Raw genomic sequence first — 21,976 nt, forward strand, 5'->3', positions numbered from 1 at the left:
GGAGTCCAAAAAGACCGAAGAAGAGAGGATCAAGAAAGCAAAAGAAGAGGCAGAAAAGTTGAGAGAATAATCAAGAAGGTCCGAGGAGGAGATAAAAGGAAGGTAGTTGAAGAAGTGGGAGAGCTGAAAAGAAAGGAGGATAAGGATATGGCTCTAGCTATGCACCGATCAATAGAGCAGTAAAGCAGGAGAAAGAAGCTGAACACCATGAGCCCGCCAAGAGGGAAAGGGCCAAGCTTGAGCACCCATGTGCCGAAAATCACACCACCTCCTCCAAAAGAAGGCAAGGTCAAGGAACCAATCATGCCTAGTCCTACCCTCCTAGTGTCAACCACGCCCACAGTCAACCACCCAGGGCTCCACTCCAAAAGTAGACTCCAGCAATGTCTTAACCTAGGTGCAGTACCTTGTAAATAAGGAGATGACCCAAGGGATCGGAGAAGGTGCCCAAGTGACAGAAACCAAGAGACCGGCTGTAGCTGATTTTGAGTCTAGGCAAGATTTAAAGAGGCGGAAGGTGGAAGCTTCTACCACCTCCATATCCACTACAGAGCTGTCGGCTAAGGAGTATGATGAATATGTAAAATAGCTGCTGTCGCAATTGGAAAAAGCCAAGAAAGAAAAGAAAATAGCAACAGCAGAGCTTGAATTTGAAAAGGAGGCCATGGCCACATTCCTGTTTGGAGAAAACATGCCAAATAGCCATGGCCCAAAGGAAAATTAATGAGCTAAAGGAGCAGCTACGGGCTAAAGAGAAGACGGAAGCTGAATGGCAGGCAAGACTGGAAGAAGAAACTAAGGCCATACAGCGCGTGCGAAGACACGACGAAGAGATCGTGGGGCTATATGAAGATCTGAGCTAAAATGGAAAAGATCACAAAAGCCACAGAAGAACTAGAGGTGCTGAGGGAGGAAAGAGCACGCAGGTACAAAAAAGAGGTGGAAATTTTGACACAAGAGGCAAGCTCCGCACAGGAAGAGCAGTAGAAGCTGAGAGGAGAAATGGAAGATCAAGAACAGAGGCTAACAGTGCTAACTCAGAGTCAGGGGGAAAGCCTTGAGGACGTGAAGTGGAGTGCGAAAGAATGGGCCAATCAGAACAAAAGAAGAGTTAAAGCCTTGGCACACTATCTAGCTCAGGTGGAGAAAGACAAAATATTGGTTGAAAGCAGAGCAATGGCCGTCCACATGAGTTTCAAGGCCCAGCAAGGCAACTTCCTCAATACACTACTCAATGTCACTCAAACACAGAGAGACGAGGCCGTTGAGACAGTAAAGAAGAAGCTTGGAATTGCACGCACGGCCTTGAAGGCAAGCCTACAGATGCCGGCACAACCAATGGGAGTTCGCCTAAGCTCCAAAGAATAAAGAAAGTATCTATTGCAAGAAGGTCTGACCCCACAAGAGGTGGACGCATTAGGGTTCACCAAAGGGGTGCAACAGGAAGCCCGACAAGAGGAAGAGGCTAGACTGAACTTCGAAATGGGACCTCATGAAGAGGAATTAATCCCACCACCTCCTTTTCTACCCCCAGAAGACCAGCAATCAACGGACACCTCCGTCGAGAGGTGGCAAATCCTTCACCTGCAGTTTGTGTTTTTGCATTTTGTGTTTAGGGTTTGCAGCCCCAAAAAGGGGCACCATCCTAGACTGACTGTGCCTATTTATAGACCACTCTCTCATTCATTCATCACGGCTAATTCATTTAGTGTGTCACCTCTTCTCTCCAACTTCTCCACTGCCGTTACACCCCTTCAGGAGAACATTGCGGTTCGTGGTTCGGGGCTGTCTTCATCATCTTCCTTATGCTACGGCACCCTTGTTTCCTTGTATCACATTCACTCCATGCTTCAAAACTTCATCATTCTATTCATAAGAGTTTTTTTTTTCTTCTCTTCTCTTCTCTTCTCTATGTTTGTCGAGTTCACTCTGTGTTCCTCCTCGCAAACCCTACTGTCTCACTAGTACGTCATCTTTTGACATGGTATCAGAGCCTGGTATTCTCTCAGAAACTTAGGTCTTTGATCTAAAAGCTCTACACAATAAGCAAGAACAATAGTAGAATCAAATGACTTCGAACACAACAACACCGATTCAGTCTCCAAGACTAACTATGTCGTGAACTGAGCAAGAGTAGGCTAATCAGCTTGCTCCACAAAGTTTCGACATAGTGGATGACACTTTTGATTACGTGGAAGAACAGCTAGGCAAGCTGACCTCTGAAGAATATAAACTGATCATAGCTTATAGACAAAAGAAGATTGAGGAGCTCGATCAAAGAATTGTCCTTCAAGAAAATATCCTAAATGAAGATATGCATGAATTTCTCTCTTCAGATTTTGCACGTAAGTCTAATGATGTTGCAGGACCGTCAAGACCTCCATCAGGTATGGGCCCCCTGTTGGAAAACAAGACCCAGAGTATGTTCATTTATTTCATCCACTTCCATCCACTCCAATGCAAGGTACATTAGATTCATCTTTTGTGTCTTATTCTTTTACTTCTTCTGATTTACAATATTCTAGTAAAGATCACGTGGAAGAAAAAGTACAGTGTGTTGACTACGGAAAAGGTCCTCTTAAGGACCAACTCTTGTATGTTAACACACGTCGTGGGGATTATAAGAAAAAGCCAGGTACCTCTTCTTCTAATCTTCCTTCTTTTCAGTCTACTTCACAAAATCAAAATGAATTTGATGTTCGTTTTTCTTCATTGCATATTGCATCGTCATCTTCACATTTTCATTTCCAATCATTAAATGATAAAAATGAACAAAATACATCTCCACCTCATACACCTCATTTTCAGTCTTTCTCTCTCCTACAGGCTGTCCTACCTGCGTTTTTAGTCTTTATCTCTCCTGCAGGCTGTCTTGCCTGCATTTTTAGTCTTTATCTCTCTCTCACTGTTGTCTACATCAGATCCAGCTTCTCACTGCTGCATTTACTGGTGTTCGACATCCGGAGACTGCCTTGCTGCGATTCGGGATCCGTTCGGAGTACGACACTCTCTCCAGCTCATTACCCTTGCCATGATTTTTGAGATATAGGAGTTCGAGGTTCAGTATTCATTCACTGCATAGTATGTTTACTGCATGAGCATCGTATTATTCAGTAGTTATATCACTTCATTTATTCACTGTGTTCATTGTCTCTGAGTTACCCTAACCCTAACTGTGTTCTTTTATCAATCTGTGCTTTGTTGTACGGTTTCTGTTTATGTTTCTGTATTAGGGTATTTCTTAATATGGTATGGTTCCTATGCTCTACAACTCCATTCTGAGAAGGGAAGTTGGGAGAGGTGAGCTCGCGAGAAATGCCATGCTGTTGTAGAAACTCGGAGAACTCGTGGGAGATAAACTCACTACCACTATCACTCCTCATGCAACTGACACGATGACAAGTCTAGTTATGAACAAGTAGCACCCAAGCAGAAAAGTATATGAAAGCATCGGATTTATGCTTGAGGAAGTACACCCACAAGTATTTAGAATGATCATCCACTATCAAAAATAAGTACAGTGCATCATTCAAGGCAGTAGTGGATGTCGGCCCACAAAGATCAACATGAATCAATCTAAGAGGCGCCTCAGTTTTATGAGAGGACTGCTGAGGAAAAGGGGGTACGGTGCTGCTTCCCGAGCTGACAAGCTTTATAGACATCTCGAGCGAGCTTCAAGCATGGAAAGCCCTCAACCAACTCACAGTGTGACAACTCATAAAGTGAGTCATAACCAAGATGTCCCAAGCGAAAATACTAAAGACGCTTATTGTCCCTAGGCTCCCGAGAGATAGCTAAGGCCTAAAAGCTATGGAACACGGAGCCCTCGGCTGTCGGCTCGGTCAGAAAGTGTGTCATGTGGTATAGGCCATTAGACTGTGTCTCACCGCGAGCAATCACTAAACCAGTCAGAGAGTCAAGCATCTCAACTGTGGTCGCTATAAAAAAAAACCGCTCGCCCCAACTAGCAAAGTTGCTGAACAGATAACAAGTTCACCCCAAGCTGAGGGATGTGATATACATTGTCCAGCGTAGCTAGATCCGGACCCTTATCAATGGCAAAACTTACGCAACCTTGTGCGTGAATCTTAACTGAGGAGTTGTTTTCTACGCAGACCCGCCTGGCTGCAGGGACTCGAGTATAGAAGATGTCCTCTATAGGAGTCATGTGATGTGTAGCTCCATTGTCCACAATCCAAATAGGAGCTAAAGTACTTGGCTATGTCGAGTGGGCCTCTGCGGTAACCGCGTCGGGAGGCAACTCATAGATATAGACGAGACTCACATGTGATGTCTCTATGGAGACGATGTGGGCCTCTGCAGACCAATCAGACAAGCCCTTTGGAGTTGAGAATGTTGTCGACTGAGATGGCTGTGCGGTGGCAATGTGAGTCTGACCTTTAAACTGCCCCTTGCCATCACCTTGCCTCCTCTGTAGGGGTTTGCCCGATTGAGGGGCGGGGGTCTGAGACTTAGGTTTTGGTGTTATGCCTCTTGCCTTTGATCGACACTCGTCGTCAAAATGGCCAACCTTTTGACAATGTTGACAATACCTATTCTTTTTAGGTACATTCTATCACCCAGGTTTGAGAGATTGGGATGTTCCTTGTGATTCCTCGGATTGATTTTGCTTTTGATTTTGATTTTGAGTTTGAGTGGAGGTTTGGTTTTGTTTTTCCTTCCCTTGTTACCTTTTCTGAGAATGAGCAATAAGAGTTCCCCTCTGAAGAGGAATTCATATGAAACTGATCGAACAACCGTGTGTAACGCAATAGCTGACACTCAAATTCATAGAATGTAGGCATGGTAGGTTTTAAATTATGCCTTCCACAAAATTGGAGTATTTCCTAGGGAGTTTATTTAAGAACAATGTGACTTGATCGTCAGAGGACTTAGGAGTCCCCGTAGTGGAGAATTCAGCAAGGAGACGCCGAAACTCAACTAACTTGACTTTCAAATCATCCCGGTCAGTGATTTTGAAAAGCTAAAGCTCATGGTCAAGATTAATACAACGGGTCCTATCCCGAGCCGCATAGCGGTCAATCAAGTGTGCCCATCACTCTGATGCTAAGTCAAAATGCTAAAGGTGAGAATGAAACTCAGGCATTAAGCCTTGCATTAGCTCGACAATAGCGGAGGCATTCCTAGCCTTCCATGATCAGACGACCTCGTATGAAACAAGTGCAGGATCGGGTTGGAGTTCCAACCCCTGCACAAGATTCCATAGGTTCTAGGAGTCAAGGAGATGTCTCATCAAGTTCGACTAAGTAGTAAAGTTTAACCCCTTAAAACGAGTCTTATCATTAAATGCATGCTTGGCAGAAGACGAGCTAGAACCATGAGGTGTCGAGTAGGTAGGGTAAGATGGATGTGGGGGATAAGATTGTGAAGGGTAAGATGGTGGAGGTGGATGTGTCTAATAAGAAGGAGGGGGAAAAGATGGGTAGGCAGAAGTAGGTTGTGAGTATCCAATGAGTGCCGATTGAGGTGGAGGCACTGGAACATGAATGTTTCCATAAGGTGCTGGTCTATGTGAAGGCACTGTGACATGGAAGCAATGTCCAATGTGAGGCTGAGGCACAATAGTATGACTAGAAGGTCCACTAGGGAAAGTCATGGAGGCAAACTGTGGAGTCAACTGATCCACACTCGAGAGAGACTGGGGGAATACCTAGGTTGCAATGATCCCAAAAGTGTGTGTGAAGTAGGTGGAACACCACCCGGCAGAGGTAAGGATGAGATCCTAAAGGATGTGCCTATGTTTTCATAACCCCCCGGTGTGATGTGCGGTGTGACATAAGGTGTCTGAAATGGAAAAGTGAATGGTGTGAATGGAAGTGGAGAAGCAGCGGATGAATGTGGTGGGATGGGTGGGTTTTGAAAATGAGGTGTATGAGGTGCAAATGCATTTTGTTCATTTTTATCATTTAATGATTGAAAATAAAAATCTGAAGATGATGATGCACCATGCAATGAAGAAAACGAAACACCAAATTCATTCAGATTTTGTGAAGTAGACTGAAAAGAAGGAAGGTTAAAGAAGAGATACCTGGCTTTTTCTTATAATCCCCACGACGTGTGTTAACATACAAGAATTGGTTCTCAAGAGGACCTTTTCTGTAGTCAACAGGATGTACTCTTTCTTCCACGTGATCTTTACCAGAATATTGCAAAGCAAAAGAAGTAAAAGAAGAAGGCACAAAAGATGAGTCTAACGTACCTTGCATCGGAGTGAATGGAAGTGGATGAAATAAATGAACATACTCCGAGTCTTGTTTTCCAACAAGGGGGCCCATCCCTGATGGAGGTCTCGACGGCCGTGTAACATCATCAAACTTACGCGCGAAATCTGAAGAGAGAAATTCATACATATCTTCATTTAGGAGATTTTCTTAAAGGGCAATCCTTCGATTGAGCTCCTCAATCTTCTTTCGTCTATAAGCTATGATCAATTTATATTCTTCAGAGGTCAGCTTGCCTAGCTGTTCTTCCACGTAATCAGAAGTGTCATCCACCACGTCAAAACTTTGTGGAGCAAGCTGATCAGCCCACTCTTGCTCAATTCTCGGCATAGTTGGTCTTGGAGACTGAATCGGTGTTGTCGTGTTCGAAGTCATTTGAACCTATTGTTGTTCTTGCTTCTTGTGTAGAGCTTTCAAATCAAAGACCTAGGTTTCTCAGAGAAGACCAGGCTCTGATGCCATGTTAAGAAATACCCTAATACAGAAACATAAACGGAAACCGTTCGACAAAGCATAGACTGATAAAAGAACACAGTTAGGGTTAGGGTAACTCACAGACAATGAACACAGTGAATAAATGAAGTGATATAACTATTGAATAATACGATGCTCATGCAGCAAACACACCATGCAGTGAATGAATATTGGACCTTGAACTCCTGTATCTCAAGGATCAGGGCAGGGGTAATGAGCTGGAGAGTATGTCGTACTGCGAACGGATCCCGAATCGCAGCAAGGCAGCCTTCAGATGTCGAACACTAGCAAATGCAGCAGTGAGAAGCTGGATCTTATGCAGACAGCAATGAGGAGAGATAAAGACTAAAAACGCAGGCAAAACCGCCTGCACGAGAGAGAAAGACTGAAAACGTAGACAGCAGGTGAGAGAAAGACCAAAAATGCATACAAGACAGCCTACAGGAGAGAGAAAGACTGAAAACGTAGGCAACAGGTGAGAGAAAGACTAAAAACGCAGGCAGGACAGCCTGCAAAAGAGAGAAAGACTGAAAACATAGGCAACAGGACTGTGATGACATGGTAGGCTGTACGGCAACAGGTCCACACAAGAACAACAGTTGCCTAACTGAAATCAGCTCCAAACTGCGTTAAGAGGGCTGGAAATCAAGCACCAACTGATGCAGACATCTATTGCGCTGATGTGGAACCTGCTATACTCTGCTGTCCGTCAACTGTACAGGAAATGATTTTCTAACACCCCCTCTCAGATCCTGGATGGGTCAAAAGATTGAGGGATCTGGAATGCTGTTGAAGAAAAACCTAGGGAAGCGCCTTCATAAACAAATCTGCAAGATTATCCTCCATCTTGCAATACTCCACATCAATGGTCCCTTCCAGAAGCTTCTCCCGAATGAAGTGATACTGGATCTCAATGTGCTTCGTCCGGGCATAAAATACAGGATTCCGTACCAAGGCAATGCAACTCTCATTGTCGCACCGCAAAAGAGTAGGACGAGTCTGGGGGCAGCCAAGCTCCTCCAACAATCTCCGAAGCCACACAACCTCACATGTGGTGGAAGACAGCCCAATACTCCGCCTCAGTAGAAGAAAGGGCTACCGTGGGTTGCTTCTTGCTACTCCAAGAGATAACACCTGTACCACCCAAGGTAAAACAATAGCCCGTAGTAACAGCTTCGATTGAGATGTCCTCTGTGAACGGGGTGTAGGCAGCAAGGTGAAACACCTTAAATTTGCAAAAACGAGATTAAGATAAGAGTGAAGGGCTAGCTGCCAATTTATAGAAAATTAGGGTTCTAGATCCTCTCCCTCTTAACTCTCTCGATCCGCTTTCCATTTTAGGGTTTTGGCTAAAATAAGCCTAAAATAAGCATGTTTTGGGTTTGTTTAAGTGACTAAGTGTATTTCTTAGCACAACAGAGGAAGCCAGGAAAAGATTGAATACTAGACGAATAATAGGACCGATTGCACCTGTTCCACCAACCTTAGATGAACTCCGAGCCAACTTCCACAGAGATCCCATCGTTTGAGAGCAACAGAAAAGTGCATAGCAGCCTTTTGATCTTAACTTCCACTTCCTCACCAACTTGCTTCGAGTCCTTCCCATTAAGGTGGTGTAAGAGGTAATTACCATTGGAAGCAGGCTAGGAGACAAATGGCTGAAGGAGAGAGCAAAACCCCACCCTCTGGGGTACAAAGGGTGCGGAATTTTGACAGGACAAGCTTTTTGAGGTCTTGAGATCAGTGCCGGGCTACAAGTGCCAGCCTATATGGAGAAGGCATCTCTGTGACATAAACATGGACACTTGGGTGGCGTTTTGCAACACTCTCTCATTTGAACGCAACAACCTGATATTTATGCCATACCCACGATGAATAGGAGTGGATTTTGACCCCAATGTCCACGGCTGGTACAACTTCCCCGTAATCTACAACGCAAATTGTACCACACTAAAAGAAGCCCTTATCTTTACCCTAGAAAATCTGGGTGACTCTATCGTCTGTTTTGTGGATGAATTCTCCTAGTGCCCCAACCCTGCATTCATTACTACTTGTAATTACCTTAGGCTACTTAGGATACTACTTAGGCAAAAATCCCACCCCCACGAAAAGGCAACCTTCCACCCCTTTTCTTTGATCCCAATGCCATAGACAGCTGCAACATAATGATATGCACCACTTTTCTTCCCTCGGTTTGTTTACCCCTTCTAGAGGATAAGAACAATAGTCGCTTTACGTGTTGCAATCATCCATTCCTCTCTACCACCACTCTGCAAGTCCGTCTGAACCTAAAAGGATACTTGCAGAGTCGGCAATTCCTAAATAAGTCTCTTAGGCCCCCTTCTCCACTCTAGTTCTCGTCCTGCCTATGTGATTTATATTTATAACAAAAAAAAAAAAGAAAGAGAAAGAGAAAGAAAGAAAGAAGGAAAACGAAAGCATAGATGAAAAGCAAAAATCACAACCAACAGCAGTTTAGCCCATATAGGCCACGGTCACTGCAACTAGGGGTTCTCAAGTTAGGTGCGTCCAATTGCTTCGGTCGGCCTGCTCTGTTCCTAACCCCCTAGCCTCATTTTGATTCCCCACTTCACACTTAGGGCACATCAAGGGCCGAACATACCTAGGGAGGTAACACTCGCATATGGTTAGACCTATCATCCTAAGCTACCCGTACCGCACCTCCCTTATGCACAAATTGGGTCCTTAAGTGTGGGGCAATACCCAGGCTTTGCCTATGGTTCTTGTTTGTGGTTCGTCCCACTAGTACAAGCACAATGCACCACACGGAAACCCAAACACATCCCCAAGTAATGCACCTTCTTTTCTATTCAGATATAACAAGGGCTCCAACCCCCAGCTTTGAGGGCCCCATCATCGATGCAAAGTGCTCCTGGCCTTCACCACCTTAACCGGGTGATCCGTTTCTTCCCAAGCCCAATTTCCCTGAGACCCCATCATCATCGACTCACACATCCGCCCTTTCTCATCAAACCCAAAAGGAATTTAGGGTTTTGTATATAAAGTTCATTCTCTTCTCTTGCTTGTGAGTGCTTGAGTGAGGGAGTAAGTATGTAAGGGTGAGGGATCTTGGAGGTGAAGCCCTCCACCATCTCCTCTCTTCTTCTTCTCTTCTCTCGTCTCATGTGTAGCTATGGAGGATGGAGCTTGGAGGGAGAGGCTTGAAGATGCTTGAGCTTGCATCACGAATCGTGAAGCATCGGAGTGCTTGAGAGAGAAAGCAACTCAATCGGGCATCAAGGTAAGCTCACTACACTCGTAGAGAGGGATAGCGCATCGACTATGTGAGAGGTAGCCATAAGTGCTCGCTTGAAACGCTTGAAAGAATAAGCGGTTTGTGCATCTTGGCGGTTGAGCGAGAGCTTCCTTTACATCCTTACAAGAAAAGGAGGATTGTTAGGTGCCACAACATCATGGAGACCCCACAATGCGCTACGGAGGTTTCTCCCACCTATTTTCAGGTCCAATGGCTTCTTCGGCCACAACCTGTTGTTCAATAATCCTATCCACCGAGAGATAATGATTTTTCGATACTGTCGTCTCATCAGCTTGCTCCTTGCCCTATAGAGGCTATTCAACTTCTTCCTCTTCTTTAGCTCTCCAATCTGCTCCTCTGAGAGACAATGAGTATTGTCCACCCATGGCTCCACAAGAGCTATCTCTTACCTCCCCTCCCTTGGATTGCTCCACAAAAAGCGATTCCAATGTGGGGCATTGAGGAGATTCTATGTGACACCCCTCCCTCCTCTCCTTAGGTTTGAGAGGCCACCTTTGGGAGCTACGTAGCCTCTATTCCATTGAAGTCTCAAATACCTTCTTCAATACCGTCGCCGGCGTTTCCTTCGACTTTTGATGTTTCAAAGGTCACGATCCATGAGTTGTTGTTTTACAAGGTATGTGCTGAAGGTATTTCGTCTTGCTTGAAGGAGAGGTTGTCTGGGTCCTATCTGAAGCATCTAGAGGTTTCATTGACTACATTAAAGAGAGCACTGATCATCAGTGTGCTGAAGACTTGCTGAATACACCCCCAGGCTGCATCAGGTGATTGCTCCTGCTGTCCTAACTGTTCCCCATGGCTGCTAATCAATAAAATAATCACTACTCAAGTGATCTACAACTTGCATACACACTTTGGAAGGTACTTGAAGGTCCTGACATGGCAATGCATTGATGGAAGCTTAGTTTAAAGGTTATGCACAGGTACACAGACCTGGAACAGAGAATAAACTGCTGTAAACGGTGAATATACAGCATACACTGGATCTTGATTGAAGCATTAAAGCTATCGGGCATGCATTCTTAGCTCCATTGAAGTGTAGATACATCCTGGAAGACATATGTATTGTGCCTTACGCATTTGAGTTGCTATTTCTTGAAGAAAATACTCAGATCTGGAATTGTGTGGCAGGCTGAAAACTGTCATAAAATTGTGGACAACAAGCTCTCATCGGTCTTGAAGCATTACATAACACTGGTTAGCTTTTGTCAAGTGTATGACATGACATATGTATGCTGAATGTCTGGAGGACTGAGATGAGCATAGAATGCTCATGAAAGCTGAAGTCTGAGCTGGAAACAAATGCATTGATATTATCTTGGCCGGTTACAAACAGGGAATGCATTCTATGACATTGTCTGTTGAAGACAAAGTGTCTATGGTTTTCTGTATGGTCATGTATTGATCCCTACACACAGTAGTACATGTATGAAGTGGTTTGAGGATCTTTTGAGCTGGAATAAACCTTGGTTGAGATGTGTATTGGCTGACTGCAATCTACAAGCAGGACATTTGACACTTGTACTTGATGTACATGAACTGAATAGTGCCCATATGATTATGTATGGACTCCTGCATGAAATAGCAGATGTTTTTGGATGTTTTGATGTATGTAAAGTCACTCCTCAGGTTGAAGACTTTCCAAATGGTTATCTATTGCGCATGAGCATATCAAGTGCAAATGTAGTAGTGGTGGCAGATCTATGCTTAGATGTGCAAAAGGCATGGGTTATCAACTTCTTCACAACACTGCCAGTTGGCAACGTGGTTAATTTTCTGTCATTAATAAGTTCATTTGAACTCTCTAGATACTCTCTAGAAACAATTTTTTGCATGGGTTGTGGTTTTGAAAGGGGATAGATAGCTAGGATAGTTGTGATCAAAATGTATATTGTTCTGCATATTTGAAACTACCACTGAGAATCGAACATATCATGGCAAAAATGTCTGGAACTCCAATGACATGGCAGTACGAAGTAAGTCAGCAGACTGGACAGCTGCATTTGTGAACATGCATAACTGTGAGAGGATTATGATGTAGAGAAGCATGATCTGCTCATACCAAATAAGAACAAACATGAGCAGGTTCTTCAGACATTCTCAACAATGTAACAGTGCATAGACATTAAAGTAGAAAAGTGAGATCTATATTTATATCTAATAAGATTGTTGCAAGTTATTTTTACATTATACATGGTGATTTGAAAGTGATATAACGGTTCATTAAGCCCATACGCACATTTTTTCTCACGAAGTAAACTTGAGTTGCAATTTCAAAACATGTGTAGTTTCATCCCATTGGATGGGACTTTCTCTGATCAGTCCCTTTGTCAAAGGGACAGCCTTCTTTAGCTTTGAATTTTCCATCATTCACTTTCCCTAGATTATGAAGTAGCTGTTAATATACTTACTTTTTGCTGCACAGGAACGGCCTTTTTCTCTTTGCATAGCTGTATCAATCATTCATGTTTCCCTAATATCAGAGCTTTCAAGAGGGACGAGGTAAGTTTCTTTTGATTGTAATGCACTTTGCAGGATTGTTGTAAACTATGTTTTTGGAGATGAAACTTGGAAACCACAAAAAGGTTAAAATGCTTCATGGAGGATTGTATCTGTGCTTCATTAAGGTAGAATAGGCAGTCATTATGGCTGTTATTCCAGAAATTCATGTTGGTATCTTAGAGATTAAAGGCATGATGTCTGGCGTAGCACTGGCTTGGTGAAGTCTGACTCAGTCTTCTGCTTATAAGCATGCTTGCTTACTTGTCAGTTGATTTGATAATGTTCAAGAAAGACAAGTCTTTTGGCAGAAATTTTCCTTTATAATTCCCATTCTTTCAGCACTTGAAGATTGTGTCTTGCACAGTTTTCCCCCACTTCTGAATTTTTCAAGGTTCCTGAAACAGATCTGCCTGGAACCTGCAAGTTTCGGTCTTTAATCAACCTGTGCTGAAGGGTTTATTTAAGTATTTCAGTTACCAACCTTCAGAGATGGAATTTACCATGGTTTTGGTTCCAATAATGTTCAGACAGGACATATTTCAGTGTTCTATGTTACAAGAAAAAACGGTTTTTTTCTGGTGGAGTAACAAGACATGTCCAGGATTTTTTTTAATTGCATTTATGTTGTTCAGCTTGATAGTTTTTGACATTACATGCCATATCTGCTTTTTGTTGCTCATATCCAAACATTTGCATTTTTTGGCTTACTTTTCCATCATAATGTCAAATACCTTTGTACTTATTTGTTTCTATTTTGACCCTTACAACAGGAGCCATTGTAGCCCTTTGGGCTTTTTTGAAAATAAGAGGAGAGATCCAGGAGGAAAGGAGGGTGGGGGAGGATGGGTTGTTGGTTGTCGCGGTGGGTTGTGTCAAAGGCGATCATTTCTTTTGTCAATATGTGGCAGGCATGTGGTTCACCACACAACCCTGTGAACAAAGAAGTCCCCCCAAAGTCCTGGTCAACCAAGTCCCCAAATGGGCAGCTACAGGCATGCATCCAAGGTTCACCCAAAGCAGGTCCACAATTTCATGTACATCAACAGACATGCCATCAGTAAGGACAGGCTCCTTACAATCTTTTCTTTTATCCCCGAGACCTTAATGGCTTTAATCCCAACTTTTTCAAAGGTTGCTATTCCTTTTGTCAATATGTGGCTGGAGCTTTTTTCTTTGGGCATAGTCATGGGGCTCATCACAAAACCCTTTCCTGCCTAACGACCCTGTGAAAAAAATCCCCCCAAAGTCCTGGTCAACCAAGTGCCCACATAGGCAGCAACAGACATGCATCCAAGATTCACCTGAACTGGGTCCAGAATTTCATTTCCATCACAGATATTCCATCAGTAAGAAGGCTCCTTGCAAGCTTTCCTTTTATCCTTACAACATTCATGCATAACATCAGATACCAGCTACACTAAATCTGAAGCATGAATAGGGCCATCCATCACAAGCTTTTACTTTTCTTTTTGAGAAGCAATGTCCCGTACATACATTGTAGGTGGCTGAGAAATGGATGAAATCATTGTGAATCAAATGAGAGAGCAAATGCTATACTTGCTGAACCCACATATGCTTTTTCTTTTGTGTAAGACTATGATACTGAACTATATCATACCAATGTACAAAGATAGCTATGCTCAGTGCAAACAAAATGAAAGTCAAAAATATTGAAAAGAGATGGAATTCTGGTCTTCATCAATATCCTGAAGTCTGTAGCAGTCATGCAGATATTGCTGCAAAGATCTCCTAAAGAAGGTAAAAGTATCAATGGTAATGTCACCAAAGACCATATGATTATGAGATTTCCAAATGGCCTAAACTGTCTAAATTCTCATCCAGGCAAAAAGCTGGGTATATGCCCTCAAATTTACAACGTCTAGATACCAGATCCTCCAGTAGGACTATGGCTGAACTATTTCGCATAGGGAAATCAATAATTGTAGATGGCTAGGGTTAGGGTTTTCCCTACCCTATAGTCCAATCACACTCATCTACCCTTATCCACTTGAATACATTGGGTTCATATGCCTATCTCTCAACACTCCCAAGAGTTATGTCTGATATGAAGAGTCATCAGAGCCACTACAGTGTCCCTTGGAAGCTCATCAATGTCATTGTCACTTCAATTCAGGTCTTCATCATCAACTACTTCTTCTGCTTATTTGAGCTATTTCCAACAAAGTATCTAAGGGTTTGTAATCTATCATACTATATTTCTTCAGCATCTCTAGTGCATATCGCCTTTGCATTAGCCACAGTCCATTAACTAAACTTACAACTTCAATACCAAGAAACAACTTTAGTTCTCCTAAATCCTTCATATCAAATTCAATTTTTAGCATGGTCATAACATCTGTTCTATCTCTCCAAAAAGGATACTTCATGTTCATTATGGATCTCTTTTTATTATTGATTCTACTACTATGGGAAACATGACATATTAATTTAATGGTTATATAATTATCATTCTATTCTTGTCAACATTTTGGTTTATCTTGTTGATGACATAACCTATCAAGTCAAAGGTATAGGTGAATTATATCTTGGTATTCTTTCTTCAACAAGAATTCTACGTGGAGTTTTACATGTTCAAGATCTATAATGGAATCTTCTTTCAATTGCAAGACTTGAGGAACTTGGTTTCTTTGTTGATTTTGACTATACCAAGTGTCGGAGTGAGAAAGATGGCCAAACCATAGCTTTCACTCCTTGAAATGATGAGCAAGCACAATCTCAGAATGCAATTTCCAGCCAAGCATGCCATAAGGAAAGACGTGATTTAAGAAAGGGTTCACATCTCCGAATGGCCTTCAAATTTTTCCTCTACCATTTCAATGGCTTATTCAAACCCATAGCAAATTAGAATGATCCTTTATCCAAGGTGAATGGAGAAGGTGTTGACAAACAGAATTAGCAGACTACAATTGCAAGGGCAAAGGTCTGCAAAGATATGATGTATGTTGCAAACCCCAATCACCTAGGCTAGAAGCTGAATCAAGAGGAGAAACTGGTTCAAGTGGTTTTATAGGATCTTGTGTTTTCCTCCAAAGTGGCCTGTAATGCATACCCAATCCATAACAAGTAGACACAGCAACAGAGCAAATGACACAACCATCAGCATCCACAACATCTTGGATTGCAAACAATGCCTTTTTGTGCAATAAAGCTCTCCTTGGTTCATGGAGAGCTAAAGGAACATTCAAACAATCCACTCCAATATATGCTTTCAAGACACTTAGAGTTAGCTTGTTGAGTTTGTTTGTTAATCCATTTGAGGTTTACGAGAATCGTTTTCCAACTCATAGTCAATTTAATGGAAAAAGGACATCCATCAATGTTGCCTTGAAAATTTCCAAAGAGCATCCCAATGAGACATTGTGCTATTTCGAAAGGAGATTTATGTACATATTAACACACATTGCAACTAGCATTCAAGACCAAGTATGCCATCAATGGTAAAATCCAACTGACAATGAAGCTTTTGTGGCCAACTTATGATAATGAATGTCGAATATATTAAGCTCACCATTGGGAGAGTGTAATTTATTAACAGCCAAAAGTTTGAGACATTTCTTGCCTATCTTAGTTTTTCAAAAGGCCTTGATGGCTCTAGATATAAATGCATCAATATCCACTTTCTCCAAATAACAAGAACTAAATAAATGCCATGATGATAGGTTGAGCTTTTGGAAGACAAATATGCAAAAGCCAAGTGGACAGTGTCCAATAGTCTATTTTAGCATAGAGTGTATGTATAAACCAATCAATCATTTATCAAAATTATGAGCACACATTGCAACTAGCATGCAAGACCAAGGCTACCTTTATTGGACATATTAAATCAATAATATGAAGCTTTTTTGGCCAATATATATTAAAATTGTCGAGCTAAAAATGCATTCCAAACTAACTAGCTCTTTAAAACAGCCCCAAAACATGTAAATTACGAAAGGTTCCACCATTTAGTCTATCCTTATCTTGTAGGTTTAGGCCATCAGCCCTCTCCCACTAGCTATCCAACCCCCAATGTCTGTTGCTATGTGGTCTATAGCTATCACCTAGCCTCCTACTACTGTCGGCGATTAGCTACTACCATCATCTTTAGGAGGTTACATTGCTACATTTACTAGTTCCAACCCTAGAGGCTGCTACATTCTGGTTTTGAGCCTGCTGCCCTTTCATTTCTAGCATTGACTTGTCCAGTTTCCTTTATACTGTCACTTTGTATGGACTTAAACTCACTAAAGTTCTCTCCTTTATTGAGCTCCATAAGACAATATCAAACAATTCATATATGTCTACTAGAAACTTTGCAAGGCTTGGCTTCAAGATGACCCAATATTTGTCTATCTCAAGTGTTTAACTAGTAATGACCTCTTTTGTTTGAGTCATCTATGTGAAATCACCATCCAAAAAATAAGCTTTATTGTTGTTGGGGATAGCTACAAATGAACCTAGGAAAATGTGAGAATACATATGTATTACTATGAAAGAAAAAATAGCACGTTGGCTTTTGTTATCATAAAGGTTTACTTGCTTATGTCACCTTTGCTCTTAAAAATCTCCCCTCTTCAACGGAGCGATACAAGTATATAGCCCTAAGAATGGTGTGGTGGTGCAGGCCAATCAAACCATGCTTGAGACAGATTGTGGAGCATCATGGTCTCCCTCGCTTCCTTTAGGGTGAGGCAGTTTATACAATAGTTCACATCCACAAGTCCTCAACCTCAACTTTGCAAGGCATGACTCCCTATAAGGCTTTCTTTGGAAAGAAGCCTTCCATCTCTCATTTTTGTATCTTTAGGTATGATAGTTATGTCCATGTGGACAATAAGAAATAGAGCAAGCTCGACGTGAAGTCAAAGAAATTTATCTTCATCGATTATAGTGTGATCACGAAGAATTACAAGCTCTATGATCCAACTAAGAGAAAGATTGAGCTAAGTCGAGATGTGATCTTTAACAAGGTTGCAATTTTTGATACTCCCATTGAGGGTGATACTTCTACATGTGGTTCTTCATCATCAAGTGACCCCTCCCCATTGTTAGCTCCTCCTCTCTCTTCTAGGTTACCTTTTGATACCCCTGAAGGGAGTAGGCTTGCAGTGGAAGCATGCAAGCAAACGCAAAAGCTATGGTGGAAGGAGCAAGAGCAAGAGCAAGAGCAAGAGAGAGAGAGAGAGAGAGAGAGAGAGAGAGAGAGACACACACACATACAAGATGTGGAAACTCCAGCAATCACAATGTGTGACCGGCATTCCCTTTATTCAAATATCATTGAAAGAATAAAGAATGAAGTAACAGTATTGGGTGTCCGCCACCATCAGTGTATAGGTGTGCAGGTACTATCCGTGCAGTAATACATGGGCGGCTAGGTATATGCGCCTTTATCTCCAACAATCTTCCACTTAAAGACGAATGTGCTCCTAGTGAGAAGAGAACAAGAAAAAAGTGACAAAGTACAAATGTACATATATACAACAAGATGAGGAAAGATGTCATCTCATCCAATGCCCCTTAACTTTCTAAGAAAGGCAAAATGCTCCCTTGAGTCTTTTCGTGAGCAAAACTACAGGATTTTGGTCAGTTGAGATCTTGACAAGATCAACAGACTTGTCCTCAACGACCTCTCTGATGATGAAGTGATAACGTACCTCAATGTGTTTCATCTTTACATGAAAGAGCGGATTCTTGGCTAAAGGGATTGCACTTATAGAATCCGAATGAAGTGTAGAAACCACATTAGTAATACCAAGATCTGTCACCAAACGGCCTAACCAGAGTGCCTCCTTGCAAGCCTCAATGGCTGCAATATACTTGGCTTTGGTAGTAGAGAGGTCCGTGCATATCTACACCCTAGATATCCGAGAAACAGAAAACATAGCCAGAGGTGGACTTCCTACTGTCTACATGTCTTGCATAATCAAAGTCAGTGTACCCCAAGACTCCTATATCCTATCCACCATAACATATGCACATAGTTATTGTGCCCTTCAGGTACCTCGTGATATCCTTGAGGGCATCCCAATGTCGTTTGCCATGTGTAGCCATATAGCATGCCACAACTCCCACCTCAAATGCTATGTCAAGGTGAGTGGCTATCATGACATACATCAAATTGTCCACGACGGATGTGTAAGGGATCTTGGCCATTTTAGTCTTTTGCTCATCAAACTGCGGACACAGACTGCGGACAATCTGTCTAACTAACCTGCACATGAGAAGATAGAGGAGAGCCAATAGGCTTACATCTTGCATATATAACTGCTAAAGAACTTTCTAAATATACTCTTGCTATGATAGATAAAGGAGCCTCTTAGAGCGATCGCGTGTGATGCCTGTCCTTAGAATGTACGAGGCCTCCCATGTCCTTCATGGGACAGGCCTCGTAACTGCCTCAGCCCAAAAGTGCAAGGGGACTTGTCAATCAAGTGTACGGCAATAGTAGCTGCCTCAGCCCAAAACAGTGCAAGGGGACTTGTCAATCAAGTCCTGCATCAATAACAGTGCAAGGGGACTTGTCAATCAAGTGTACGGCAATAGTAACTGCCTCAGCCCAAAAGTGTTGGGATAAGCTTGTGTGGCTAAGCATACTACGGACTTTTTCCTGAATCGTCTTGTTCATACTTTCAGTAATACCATTCTGGGGAGGAGTGTAGGGGGTGGTTAACTAACGCTTAATACTCTACTCGTCGCAAAACTGCTTTAAAGCTTTTGAGACATACTCACCTCCATTATTTGACCTTAGGCATTTCAACCTATACCTAAACTGGTTCTTAAAAAGAGCAAGCCAATGTTGACACGTAGACAAGACATCCGATTTTTGCTTAATAGGGAAAGCCCAGACCTTATATAAGTAATCATCAATGAACATGACAAAGTACTTCGCACCACCCAACGTCTGACAGGGCTTGGGACCATATATATCCAAATAAACAAGAGCCAAAGGCTCATCCATGCGCTTCATGTCAAACTTCTTATACATACTACATGTTTATCTATCATATAAACAATGATCACAAGACTCAAAACACTTATAGTCTAGGGACAAAAGATATTGCAAATTGGTAAGCATTTTCATTCATTTCAAAGACATGTTCCCAAGGCAACAATACCAAAGAGATACATGTGGAACTACAACTATAGCCAAAACATGGTCAACTGACCCAAATACAAGCAAAGGATAGAATATACTAGACTAAGCACCACGGGTAATAACAAGATTTCCGCTGGAAATCTTCCATGAGGAATCACCAAAAGAGATAATATAATTTATATCATCCAAGGTGCCAGTAGAGATAAGACTCTTCATGAGAGCCGGTACATAACGTACATCATGAAGAAAACATACTCTGCTTGAACCAAAACATAGCTGGATATCACCAATACCAACTATCGCAAATGCCAATTCATCACCCAAACAGATAGATCCAATCATACTGTGATAGGAGTGAAACCACTCTCTATGAGGGGTCACATTAAAGGAAGCCCCTAAATCTATCAACCAACATTGAGTATATCCTAACAAAGTATCAGTCAGTTGTGAAGAGTGAACATACTGCCTGAACCAAAATGTAGTTGGACATCACCAATACCAACCATCTTGAATACCAAGTCATTACCCAAACAGACAAATCCAATCATACTACGATAAGAGTGAAACCACTCTCTATGAGGAGTCACATGAAAGGAAGTCCCTAAATCTATCAACCAACACTGAGTATATCCTAACAAAGCATCAGTCAACTATGAAGCATCCAAAGAAGAAGTTGCCAAGATAAGATCATTAGATACATCGGACTACACATTGATCTCCTCAATTTTCACACTAGACTTACTAGACACAATGCTGCGATCATCATTCTTGTCTTGCACTATACCCTTTCTCTTTTCCTTGCGCTTGCCTTCGCGCATTTTATGGCACTATGGCCAAATATGACCTACAAACTGGAATTACGGTCACATGACTTACTACGAGACTATCCACATGTCCTAGATAGACTTATTAGAGTCTCTACCACGGCCATTTCTATCCTACCAGCCTCTCATAGTCAATGCATGTGACGTACAGGAAGCATCCACATTCTCTATATTCACCTCTTATGTCAAGAGGGCACTCTCAACATCTTGCAATTTCAGCCCATCCTTAGCACATAGAGCTATACGAAGAGTATCCCACGACTCAAGTAGATTAGCAAGCATAAATAAGGGAAACAAAGTATCCTTGAACTCGATCTCGTGCGAAGCTAAATGGCTTATGATAGAGTGAAACTCATTTAAATGTGCAGACATAGAAGTCCCTTCCTTCATGCGAAGGTCCATCAACTATTTCAACCAATACATTTAAGATGCAGGTCTCCGCTTATTATAAAGATTCTTAATTTGTATCCAAAGCTCATATGTAATCTGATTTCGAGTTATAACATTGTAGTAAACCTGCTTAGAGAGTGTTAAAATGATTGTGGACTTGCATAGCTCATCCCAATCCTCAACTGCAATGTTTTCTAGTTTGACACCCCCATTTTTGAGTAGTCTAATTTGCAATTTCTACACTAAAACTTGCCATATCAAGGTCTTCCACTAGCTCTAATCAGTTTCTCAATATTGAAGATAAAACTATCACGAGAATCACTAGCCATAATGAAGCCAAGTACACAAAAGTGCAAGACGAGCTGTTGTAATACCCTGTGAATCAGCCCCAAAACCACTACTAAATCAAGCAGGAGATAGGAAATACTGCCAAAGTAATGAGCTGTCCACAAACTGTAAGCAAAAGACTGTCAAGTCCAAGTGATTGCCCTCAAATAGAATGCATAGGACTGAAATGACAAGTTGTTGTAATAAATTGCAGCAACATGCCAAAAACCAACTATGAGCAACCAAGAAAGAAGAACACAGGAACAACTGGCACTAAAGACTTTCACAACTGCAATGTGTTAGGAACCATATATATAATAGGCATAGACATCATGTACAAGGTAGGTCTCAAGGTTAAACGAAGAGAACTACTAGATGCATAACCCACTGATCAAAGCTCAATACATGATCCAAAAGTATATAAATACCACTGACAACACCTTGACAGACATAAGTACCAAGTCCAAGCCAAGAGATCAAATCAACCCACGATAGGTTAAGTGCATCTGATAAATATCAAGAGATCATATACTTGTCACAATGAGTCCCAGTGTCTCATTGTAATAAGCTCAAGCTCAATTGCATAAACCAAATACTCTATACTATATCCAAGTGTCAATGTGGCTCAATACGCAAAGCTGAGTAGCCCCCATTGAAGCAAAAGTCGAATGCGAAAGGAGCAAGCAAAGCTCAAAACATCTTGTGAATGACATCCAAACATCCAAGATCCATAGAGCATACATTCGGAAGTATTGAATCCAAGTAGACTGTAAGACTCTGACTGTAGCGTCCAAATAGCATCCAAGGACAGAAATGACAA

The 21,976-nt window shown here is 42.0% G+C and overlaps 1 protein-coding gene across 7 annotated transcripts in view; it reads left to right on the forward strand.

Annotated features, from left to right (window-relative positions):
* ATXR2 (histone-lysine N-methyltransferase ATXR2) overlaps positions 1–21,976 on the forward strand; it is a 247,580-nt gene that overhangs the window by 218,325 nt on the left and 7,279 nt on the right. For all 7 annotated transcript variants that reach the window (XM_087661179.1, XM_087661178.1, XM_087661181.1 and 4 more), the window contains one exon: positions 12,440–12,516. In XM_087661179.1, the coding sequence (XP_087517305.1) occupies positions 12,440–12,516 (77 nt within the window). The remainder of the gene's footprint in view (positions 1–12,439; positions 12,517–21,976) is intronic.

The sequence above is a fragment of the Lygodium microphyllum genome, chromosome 21 (genome assembly GCF_053477565.2).
Source record: "Lygodium microphyllum isolate KBCC chromosome 21, Lygodium_microphyllum_v1.1.10, whole genome shotgun sequence".
Lineage (NCBI taxonomy): Eukaryota > Viridiplantae > Streptophyta > Polypodiopsida > Schizaeales > Lygodiaceae > Lygodium > Lygodium microphyllum.